Below are 12,352 nucleotides of genomic sequence, written 5' to 3' on the forward strand. Positions count from 1 at the left end.
TGCTTTCACTCTCAAAGTGTTTTCACTCTCAAAGTGTTTTCACTCTTAATGTGGTGTACAGAGAGATATTAGAGTAAGTTTAATCACTTTTTCAGTCATTGTTTGCAACACTGTTGTTTTTATATCATGTCTTTGTTGTTATATCATTTTGTTATTTACTTATTAATAAATTTATATATTATTTTCATATACATTTTACTAATTTCCTTTCATCTCTGACACTTCTATTATAGAGAAAGGGCAAACAGCAATATTAAAATTTCCTCTAATTAATTCCCTTCTAATGTGCATGAATTTTATGCACAAGGCCACTAGTAAGTAAATAAAAACACAGAATCGTGGTAATAAACTCCCTAAAGAACATGTAAGTATAGTCCATGGACACAGACAACAACATGGTTAGGGCCAGGAGGAAAGGAGGGAGGATTTGAGTGGAGGGCATAGAAGGAGAGGTAAATGGAGGACATCTACAATAATTTCAACAACAACAAAAATAATAAAGGTCACAATAAGTTTCAAGGGTTAAAAAAACAGAATCACTGGGCATAGATGAATTATAGCATAAAACAGAAGGAATCATGAAATATGGATGAGTGATATAAAGTTGATAATTTGTCATGTTAAGAAATATCATTTTCTAATTCTTCATATTTAGAGAATTCAAAGTAAAATAAATTTTGAATATCTCATAAAAGTTACTGACTTATTAACATACAGCAGATTCATAAAAGATAAGTAAGAGCTAATCATAATGAAATTGGTAAGTTGTAACTTTCATTTCATGTCTTACATTTAACTATTTCTCTCTAGAAGAGCCAGGGAGCTCCTGGAGACTGGCTTTGGTAGCCTCCAGCATTTCAGATAACCCTACTACCAATATAGTCAAACCTACTCTAGGGATAGAAAAAACACACAGTCTAGCACATTGTAGATAACTAATCAATTTCTATTAAAAAGTATGATTAAATATTTATTTTTTGTTTGCCAACATGTATGTGAAGCATCTGTCTGTAATATATATAATATATATTAGTATTATATAATGTTTATATCATTAAAATATATATCCAATGTAAATGAAAGTTGGAAGATATTTAAGAGTATTTGTTTTGCCTTTCAGGAGTGTAATCAAATCCAAGACAATTGCTGTGACTCTACCACATGTGCACTAAAAGCCGGTTTAGCTTGTTTAATGGGACCATGCTGTACCAAGTGTCAAGTAAGAGTTTTCTTAAAATTTTGGTATTACCTATATAAATAAAGTTATCATTCTTTATAATATCTATATGTTTACATTCTGCTCTATTTAATATAATTTACCTCACACCGTCAGTTTTCACCAAAAGGAACTCCATGCAGGAGTTCCATACATGAATGTGATCTCCCTGAATATTGCAATGGATCTTCTGGAGAATGTCAAGAGGATTTTTATGTTCAGGATGGTCATCCATGTGAACAGAATAAATGGCTCTGCGTACAGGGAAACTGTAAGAGTATCGAATCACAATGTGCAGATGCATTTGGTGAAGGTATTTGTTATAATTTTATTTCCTGTACATACATTTTTCTGGAAACGGAAATGAAATAGGTGTTGATATATAACTGTGATTTTTTTAATGTAATTTCTTATTAAATTTATTGGCATGAAATTAGTTAATATGATTATAAGGTTTCAGGTGTGGATTTCTATGTTACAAAATTTATATATTGATCTGTGTGACCAGCACCCAAAGTCAAATCTCCTCCTGTCACTATATATTAGGACCCCTTTCACCCTCATCCCCTTCCCTCTTTCTACCACCACACTGCTGTTTATGTCCATGAGTTCCAGTTTTATATCACTCATATGAGTAAAATCATATGGTTCTTAGCTTTTTCTGACTGACTTATTGCACTTAGCATAATATTCTCAAGGTCCATCCATGTTGTCACAAATGACAGTAGTATTTTGTCTCTTCTTATGGCTGAGTAATAATAGTACATATATACCACATTTTCTTTATCCAACCCTCTCTCAAAGGACACCTCGATTGTCTCCATGTCTTGGCAACTGTGAATAATGCCATAATGAACATAGGGGTGAATATAGCTTAGTGAACGAATGTTTTTATTTTTTTGGTAGGTACCCAAAAAAATAAGAGGGATTGTTGGGTCATATGGTAATTCTATTTGTAGTGTTTTCAGAAACCACCATACTGTTTTTCTGTAAAAGTTGTACCAGTTTACATACACGCCAGCAGTGACTGAGGGTTCCTTTTCCCCCCACAATCCCTCCAGCACATTATCTGTCTTGTTGATGATAGCCATTGTAGTTTTGATTTGCATTTTCCTATTAGCTAGTGAAGTCGAACATCTTTTCACATATCTGAGGGCCGTTTGTATATTTTCTTGGGAGAGGTGTCTGCTCAGGTCCTCTGAGGATGGTTGTCATTTAAAATGACAGACAATGGAAAGTGTTAGTAAGAATGTGGCAAAATCAGAACTTTTATGCATTGCTGGTGGGAATAGTAAAATGGTGTAGCAGCATTAGAAAACAGTTTGGCATTTCCTTGTCTTATTCCTTATCATAGAGGAAAAGCTTTCAGTCATTCACCATTAAGTATTATTTCAACTGTATGGTGGTTTTTTTTTAATAAATGGCCTTCATTATATTAAGTACTTTCCTTCTACTTCCAGTTAGTTGAGTGTTTTTTTTTGTAATTAAAGGGTGTTGAATTTTGTCAAATGCTTTTTTTGCATCAATTAACATGATTATGTGGTGGGTTTTTTTCTCTTTCATTCTTCTATTTTGGTATATGACTAATTGACTGATTTATTTTTGTATTTTGAACCATCCTTGCATTTCAGAAATAAATCCTACTTGGTATTTATAGTGCTCTTAATATGCTCTATAATTCAGTTTATAAGTATTTTGTTGTCTTTTTAAAAATTCATATTCATTGTGGTCATTAATCTATAGATTTCTTGAGGATTTTTATGTTTACATTCATGAGGAATATTCTCAAATTTTTCTTTCTTGAAATGTCTTTAGGTTGTTTTACTGTCAAGTCTCATTGAATAATTCATTGAAGTATTTCCTATTCAAATTTTTTGGAAGAGTCTGTGATGCACTGTATTAGTTGTTTGAAATTTTTATGGAATTCACTAGTGAAGATATTTGCACTCAGACACTTTTTGTGGGAAATTTTCTGTTAATAATTAGAATTTACCAATGTGGTCGATCTTTTCAAATAAACAAATTGTTTTATTGATTTTCTCTATCATTTGTCTATTCTCTGTTTTATTATTTCTGCTATAATATTTATTATTTCTTTCCTTCTGTTTGCTTTATGATTAGATTTTTTTCAGTATCTTAAAATGGAATGCTAGATTATTGATTTTAAATAATTTTTCTTTCCTAATTTAGTTATTTGCAGCTATAAATTTCTAAGCACTGTTTTCAATGGTTCTTATACATTTTTGTATGCCATGCTTTTATTTCCATTCAACTAAAAGTATCTTCAAATTTCCCAGAAGGTTTCATTTTTATTTCTTTTATTTAGGTGTGTTTAATTTCCACATTATTGCATTTTTCTTATGTACTATTATTATTGATTTTTAAATTCAATTTCATTATATTCAGAGGACATAATATGTACAATTTCAAGCCTTTTTAGTTGCATGTATGGTTTATCTTGAAGAATATCCAAGTGCATGGAGAAGAATAAGCATTCTGCTGTTGTTTGCTAGATATCCGTTATGTCTAGTTTATTGGTAGTATTGTTCTAATTTTGTATTTTCTTGCTGATCTTCTGTTTATTTGTTCTATTCAATATTGAAAAGTTGGCAGACATCAACCATGTACTCTAAGTATGGCACTTTTACAAAAGTTCAAACTAGGTCAGGCCATTTCATTAACTGAAAAGCTGTTGGCGTTGGGCTACCATAGAGGAGATATAAGAATATTTCCAAACTAAAACGTCACAGTTCCCTTTATCCTATAAACTGCTTTCCCCAGGATTCCACCAGAGAAAAAAAAAATCTGAAAAAAAGTAAATTATTTTTTCTATATGTACAACTGCAATCCATCTACCTATCAAAATTAAGGAATTAGCTTATGTAATTCTGAGGGTAAAATGTTTGTTTGTTTTATGAGAGATACTGGAGAGCTGAAACAAAGCAGATGGAAAGTGCAAAGATGATGTCCACTATCCTCCATCCCCTCAGAGAACATCAGTAAATCCCTAGATGTATGCCATACCAAATGCCTTTACCTCAGACCAAAGCTCCAGGAACAGCCAAGAGGCACTAGACCTGTGTAAAAGCTCCCCTCTGGAAAATACTGGTAGTTTGGAGGTGGGCAGAGTGCACCCGTCCTCTGAGGTTTCTAAAGGATTACAGTAAGCCTTTAGATGTGTGTTTCAGGATATATGTAGCATGTTTCTCTTAATTATTTTTAAAAAGATTCTTTTATTTTATATTCTTAACTTTAATTTTTTTTTGCCTTTGAGAAGCCCTGTTTTAAGTCTAAATGTGTCTTTCTCTTTTAAGAGTGGTATATTTACTAAAACCCCTATCCCTGCTACCAGAGCACAGAAAGTGCATCAGAATCTGCACTGGTTTATAGACGTTATCTCTTTATATTTTAATCCCCTGCTTTTTACATTTTTAGAATCAGGAACAAGCCTTGAAAGGAGACTAAAGTATATGTTAATGCCCTTTGAGACTCTAGTTTTGTCACTATAGTTATGAAAGGTCTCCAACTTTTTCATATTTTGTGTCCACTAGCAATTGCCAGCTTCTCTTGCTTAGCTGACACTTTTGACTTCTCACCCAGGCCAGGTTTGCAAATGACCTCTGGACAAAATCAACTGCTTATTTTCTGTTCACTACTGCTGTTAGGAGTTTCAACAGATACCCGACTGTGTCCACTGGGGCTTCTCCTTTGGTGTGTCATAATGGAGTGGTGAAATCTTTCTTTCAAAGAGCTTTGACTTCATCCTAGAATAGAACTGATGATGGAGGGTTATGTTAAGTAAACTGCCCTTTCAGTAGGTTGTATCTTAAGAGAATTAAATACATTCTGTCTATGGATTGGATAGCAAATGTGAAGATGAATCAATTGTGGCTCCAATACTTTTTGGTCTGAAGTACTTATGATAAAAACCAAAGATATAAGTTGACTGGCTTGACTTGAAAAGATATTTATGCAAACACAAATTATTGACTAATAAGATTGTCTTTAAATTTCTTACAGACATGTGTTTCTAAACTTACTAAAAAATTAAAAATAAACTGAGTGCAATGTTTATATCTAAGGTATTTGGATAGTAAGAATATTTTAACTTCTAAATATTTCATTGAAGTGGTTTTGTGTGATCTTAAACCTAGTTTTTATTCTCAATTTATAGTATAACATTATTTTGTGCAATATATATTATAAACTATTTTAAAACGCCAAATTCATTTGTTAATTATTTTAAAATTAATATCAGTTCAATGTGACTAACCATACTTTTCTTTTTCAGCTTTAGGTGCAGCTCCTCCAGAGTGTTTTAAATACCTTAATTCTATGACTGATAGATCTGGCAGCTGTGGTGCAGATGCTTCAGGATACAAGAAGTGTAATCCTGAGTATGCTTTACAAAACCTAAGAAACTTTATTTTTGCCTTAAATTTGAAAATACCACCACATAAGGTTGTGTAATAAAAATTTCACCTGGCCACAAAGACTTCATTTAATCAAATTAGCATTATTTGAAATATAGAATGTCTGTGCTTCTGTTTCTCATATATCCAAATTACCCTTTGTATCTTCCCATACACTGTTTAATTTACACATAGATTAATTAATTATCCATTAGTTAGATTGACTGATTAGTTTTATTTTTAACGCTGTCCCTTTAATTTTACAAAGGATGACCATTCTTATAGTAATGAAACGAAAACAACACATGCATTTTTACTACCCAGGAAGTAGTAAAGCACTGTCTTTAAGAACATGTGCTCAAGAACATGTGCTGTACAGCTAGACACCATGGTTTCAAATGCTAACCATACCATTTATCTACTTGAATGACCTTGATCATATGTTTCACATATATAAAATATAAATATTAATTTCACTAACATCATTGGTCTGATGCCAGTGGGGAGTTTCAGTGGTCTTGGAAAAGCACTTAAAATGGGACTGACATATGGTATGCACACCACAAAGTACATCTCAGTACATTTACAAATTTCTTTGCCATATACTCAAATTCAGAATACACAGACGTGTGTTTTATAATTGCTAAAGCACATACTGACCAAAGAAAAGCTTCTAACTAATATGACTACGTTTTCCTTTAAATCCCTGCTAATTTTTATAGTAGTTGCTACAAAGTACTTCTCTGCTAATTGCCATATCCAGGTCATTTTGATATTGGTATCCAGTGATTTATTTGCATCCTGACTATGTCACATTTTAATTTTTTATATGCCTAGCACTTTTTTATTTTATAATGAATACTATGAATAATATACAATGGAAATTTTGTGTTATTTTTATGCATTTCCGAAGGCTAATGAATTTTGATATGGAAGGGATTGAACATAGTTGGACTCATAAATAGTATCTCTCTATGAGCAGCAGCTGAAAATAGTGTTCTTTATCTTTAAGATACACTTTAATAATTCCCTAGAGTGTTTATTGTACATGCTTAGTTTAGTGGTCAGAAAGGGTTTAGGGTGAAGTTCATATACACATCTTAGTGCTCAGTCCCTTTTAATTTTCAGTCACCAAATTATATTAGGCTCATATTCTAATTCTGCCTTTTGATTTTTCAAGCTAAGGATATTTAAAATGTTCTCATGGATTATTTTTAAAGCCACAGTCCAAAATGCCTCATATGGAATTTCCATTCTTATGGCTCAATTATCATTCAATTCTTCCCTCTCTGTTTACATTTCAAAGCTTTCAGTGTGTGTGTGTGTGTGTGTTAGATTAGAATTCTACTCTAACTCCAACCAACTTCAACCTACTTCTTAACTGTATAAATGATTCTTAAGTCAAGTTCTGTGTTAATACCTTCCAGCTAAAAACCACAAGGAACCCACCTGCAATTGAACAAGTTTGGTTTCTTACAGCTTCTAGTCAGTGAGACTTTACACTATGGGAAACTGTGAAACATCTTAGTTCCAGGGTTTTAGAGACTAATTATAGGACTTGAGCTTGTGTTAAAGTGATTTTCAGTAAGGTTTCAGGAAGTGGATCATTGCTCTGAATTGGATGTTTTCAGGAAGTGAAAGTAAGTCTGTGATCGGATATATTAGTAAATCATATGTGAAGAAGGAAAACTAGAGAGTGAAGCTAAAGCTGTACTCTCTCTATATAAAAGCCTAAGTGACCAGCTGACCATCCAAATGGTAGCTAGGATGTGTAATGACCACCAGGGGCATACGCTCAACACTGGAGCTGCTGAGCTGCGGTGACTTGGCAGCGGTGGTTCTCAGGTGATGCACCTGAAACCAGAGAGGAGGGAGCCAGACTCCAGGGTGTGTCACCCGAGAACCACCCTCTCACAATCTGGGACTTCTTGGGTGATGTCAGAGAGCCAGTTTCAGCCTAATCCCCGCAAGCCAGGCCGAGGGACCCCACTGGTGATCCCTTGGGAAATGTGGAAAGCTGGTTTTGGCCTGATCCCCACAGGCCAGGCCGAGGTACCCGACTGGTGTACAGATCCATGCACTGGGCCTCTAGTTGGTAATAAAACAACAGTAACTCATATTGGCTGGATGAGAGGGATGTTTGGTAATTTTGTTGCTTGGACAATGTTTATTTCTTGTCTTCCTATGTTCAGAGATGATTTATGCTGTGGACTTTTTTTTTTTCTTGATCTGCATAGTCACTGAATGGCTTTACCTAAAGTTGATATACTGGCCTGTATTTAACAGGTAAATACCATGGTCTAGCAATGAGGGCAACTTAGCTTGTATCAACTTCAAGGCCTTGCTGTAATATCAGACCTTCACTGAATGCCAGAGGCTAGTTTTCTCTCTTAAATTTTCCTCTTTTGCAAAAAAGGCAAAAAATCAGAAATAGAAAATTGATCCTCCCACCCCTAAAATTGTTCTAACATATCTATATTTTCAATATTGCTAAGATTTTATGCTGAGTAGAAGGTTATTTAGAGAATATGGTATGTAGTTGAGCTGGGATTAGTCTCTCTAGTGCAGGAGAATTTTTTGACTCCTCTGAAGTAGCAATGGATGTGTGGTTGACTTATGACCTCAAACAGAATTCATGGACCAAATAAAAATGTTATGGTATAACATGTGCCACAAACAGATATGGACAATAAGCCATTAGACATGATTTTGAGGATATCCTTTTTGTTAAAATACTGTATATACTTTAAATAATGGACATAGTGATAGCCCCACAGTATATAATTTGTTTACTTTGTTTATTAATGTCACTTTGACCCTTGAACTCTTACTTTTGAAAGTACTCAATTAAAAGGTAAATAGATGTTAAATTTAGCTTAGCAAATATTTAAGAGTTTAGATAAATATTTAGGAGTTTAGATAAAAAGTATTTAGGAGTTTAAATGTAAACAGTTTATTCTTGTTTTTCATTATATAAAACTAGTGGCCCAATGCACAGATTTGTGCACATTGAAAGGAAACTATTTAGAAGATGGCTGGTGGGGCGGGACTGGGTGAGACGGGCCAGACAGGCCCTGGAGCAAACCTTCCATAGTCCCTCCCTGGCTGGCTGCACCTGGGCAGCGCCAGGGCTCAAAGGGCATCTGCAGTCACCACTGCTCAGCAGTAAAGCAGATTTGGGCGACAGTGCTCCAGCAACAACAAAAGCCAAGGCCGAAGGTGGAATTACCTTTTTTTAATTTAAATTTTTTATTGTTGAAAATATTACATATATCTCCTTTTTCCCCATTGACCTCTCCCTGGCCACTCCCACCTCCCAGCACATACCCTCACTACCTTATTGTCTGTGTCCATTGGTTATGCTTATATGCATGCATACAAGTCCTTTGGTTGATCTCTTAAGCCCCGACTCCCCTCCCCTCCCCTGCCTTCCCTCTGAGGCTTGACAGTCTGTTTGGTGCTTCTCCATCTCTGGATCCATTTTTGTTCATCAGTTTATGTTGTTCATTATATTCCACAAATGAGTGAGATCATGTGATATTATCTTTCTCTGACTGGCTTATTTCACTTAGTATAATTCTCTTCGTGTCCATCCATGCTGTTGCAAATGGTAAGAGTTCTTTCTTTTATATAGCAGTGTAGAATTCCATTGTGTAGATGTACCACAATTTTCTAAACCACTCATCTGCTGATGGGCCCTTAGGCTCTTTCCAAATCTTAGTTATTATGAATTGTGCTGCTATGAACATAGGGGTGGATATATTATTTGTGATTGGTGTTTCTGATTTCTTGGGTTATATTTCTAGAAGTGGGATTACTGGGTCAAATGGGATTACTATTTTTAATTTTTTAAGGAAGTGCCATACTGTTTTCCACAGTGGTTGCAGCAGTCTGCATTCCCACCAGCAATGCATGAGGGTTCCCCTTTTTCCACATTCTTGCCAACACTTGTCATTTGTTGATTTGTTGATGATAGCCATTCTGACAGGTGTGAGATGGTACCTCATTGTCATTTTAATTTGCATCTCTGGGATCATTAGTGACTCTGGGAATGTTTTTATATGTCTCTTGGCCTTCTGTATGTCCTCTTTCGAAAAGTATCTATTTAGTGCCTTTTCCCATTTTTTTTTTGGATTGTGTATTTTCCTTTTGTTAAGTTATATGAGTCCCCTATTAATTTTGGAGATTATTAATGCTTTTTCTCATTTTCTGGTTACTTTCATAATTTTTGTGCTTAATAGTGCATCATTATGATGTATTTTAGTGGTTATATGTTAATATTTATTAAGTAAAATATTTCAAAGTCTTTACCCATAATGGTGAGAAGTAGGTATTATGTTTAAAAACTGAAAAGGATAAACTTTGTTAATTTTTTAGTATAGAATAAACTGGAAATTGATTATGTCTAAGAATCAAAAAAGTAAAAGAATCATTACAAAATTATCAGGTTATCTAGGAAGTAGCTCATCATTACTAAAATGTTCCATTATTATCAATACAGGTAAGACCTTCATTTTTTGTGTGTTTCACAATTAATTACATATAATTTTTTTCAGAACTTCAGTGTTTTATTTAAATCTTTTTGCTTTAGAAATGATATTCTAATATTTATTTGTATTTAAAACTAATGATTTTCATTTATTTGTAAATTATAGTGATGTGATGTGTGGAAAATTAATATGTAAACATGAAGGTGAAAATATACTTGAAAGTAACAGCGCCATTATTATTTATACTAATGTAAATGGAAATATCTGTGTCGCATTGGAATATAAATATGATCATCCTGACAGCGATAAGATGTGGGTAAAAGATGGAACTGTTTGTGGTACAAATAAGGTATGTATGCTTTTAGTCTCAAATGACTTTCTAATTTATACTCTATTTTTAAATGCATGATTAGTATTTTCCTCATAATTTAAGTACACATTCAATGTCATAAATAAAAAATAGAAAATTTTAAATGAGAAAAAACTAAAAAAGAAAAATATATAATCTGTTTTCATGCATATATGATATCACCATGAATATTTTATTACCTTTTTTCTTAATTTTTTTTTTACGTTCACTGATCTGAGAATCATATCGTTCATTCACTGTATTTATTTTGTTAAATTATAATACACAGAGTATTTCTAATGTTATGACCTATCTTATTATATAATTACTTTAAAATAGCTGTTAAATAATATGTTACCATTTAAGTGATAACAATAATCCTATATAGTAAAGAGGGAATATGCTAATTGACCATCACACCCTCACAATATGGCAGTGCCCAGTCCCCTCAGCCCCTCCGGGGGCTTTGGTTCCTCCTGTACCCCCCACTGACTGAGGCTCATGCAAGCAGGGCTGGCTAAAGTGTAGGCAAGCCTTGGATGGCATCTGCCCAGCCTCCCAGGACCAGCCCAAGACTCAGGTAACCAGGGATGGCCAAGGCTTGTGCTGTTGGCAGTGGCAGCAGCAGAGGTATGATGGGGGTGTCACCTTCCCCTGACTTCCAGGTTGCCTCCCACCCCTGAGGGCTCCTGGACTGTGAGAGAGGGCAGGCCAGGCTGAGGGACCCCCTCTCCAGTGCATGAATTTTTATGCACCAGGCCTCTAGTCTATAATAATCTATAATAAGAAAAGCACAATAGGTTAATTAGACGAAATGGTCTTCTGGATAACCTTCCAGAGGAAGCCAGGGCTGTAAAGAAAGACTGGGCTCCTGGTGCCTGCCGGCGGCCTGAGAGAAGCTGGTGTCAGTAGCCGGGGGACTAAAGGCCTACTCTTGCAAAAATTTTGTGCATCAGGCCTCTAGTATAGAATGAACATAGTAAAGCAAAAATTAATAGAAGGCACATATACGATGAGTAACTACTCTTTCTATTTTTATGAACATTCTATCCAATCTCTCTCTCTCTCTTTCTCTCTCTCTCTCTCTCTCTCTCTGAGAATGTAATAGAATCTACAGACATTGTATATACACTAGTAGCCTGGTATATGAAATCCGTGCATGTTAAAAGGGAATTAATTGCCCTAACCAGTTTGGCTCAGTGATAGAGCGTCGGCCTGCAGACTCAAGGGTCCCAGGTTTGATTCTGGTCAAGGGCATGTACCTTGGTTGTGGGCACATCCCAGTGGGGAGTGTGCAGGAGGCAGCTGATTGATGTTTCTCTCTCATTGATGTTTCTCACTCTCTATTCCTCTCCCTTCCTCTCTGTAAAAAATCAATAAAATATATTTTTTTAAAAAGGGAATTAATTATCAGAGATATTTTAATAATGTTATTTGCCCTTTCTCTATAATAGAAGTGTGAGAGATGAAAGGAAATTAGTAAAATGTATATGAAAATAATATATAAATGTATTAATAAATAAACAGTAACAGAAGGATATAACAACAACAGAGGCATGATATGAAAACAACAAGAACATGATATGAAAACTACAACATGATATGAAAACAACAAAAACATGATATAAAAACAACAGTGATGCAAACAATGATTGATGAAGTGATTACATTTATTCTAATATCTCCCTATACACCACATTAAGATTGAAAACACTTTCAGAGTGCTTGACTAATTTCCCTTGTGATGAAGTACTTAGAACTTTAACTGTAACATCGCATGCTCTTCAAACTCAAAAGAAAGCAACATATAACTGACCATGTGCAAAATGAGTTCAGTTTGTCCCTGTGATTTGTCAGTAGCCATCATAAATGCTGGCATCACAGA

The 12,352-nt window shown here is 34.4% G+C and overlaps 1 protein-coding gene across 1 annotated transcript in view; it reads left to right on the forward strand.

Moving 5' to 3' along the window:
* The window catches only part of ADAM2 (ADAM metallopeptidase domain 2), a 78,848-nt gene that overhangs the window by 46,369 nt on the left and 20,127 nt on the right, over nucleotides 1-12,352 (forward strand). The window contains exons 13-15 of the mRNA XM_006765640.1: nucleotides 1,334-1,535; nucleotides 5,508-5,613; nucleotides 10,284-10,467. Coding sequence (XP_006765703.1) covers nucleotides 1,334-1,535; nucleotides 5,508-5,613; nucleotides 10,284-10,467 — 492 coding nt within the window. The remainder of the gene's footprint in view (nucleotides 1-1,333; nucleotides 1,536-5,507; nucleotides 5,614-10,283; nucleotides 10,468-12,352) is intronic.

The sequence above is a fragment of the Myotis davidii genome, unplaced genomic scaffold, assembly GCF_000327345.1.
Source record: "Myotis davidii unplaced genomic scaffold, ASM32734v1 scaffold93, whole genome shotgun sequence".
Taxonomy (NCBI): domain Eukaryota; kingdom Metazoa; phylum Chordata; class Mammalia; order Chiroptera; family Vespertilionidae; genus Myotis; species Myotis davidii.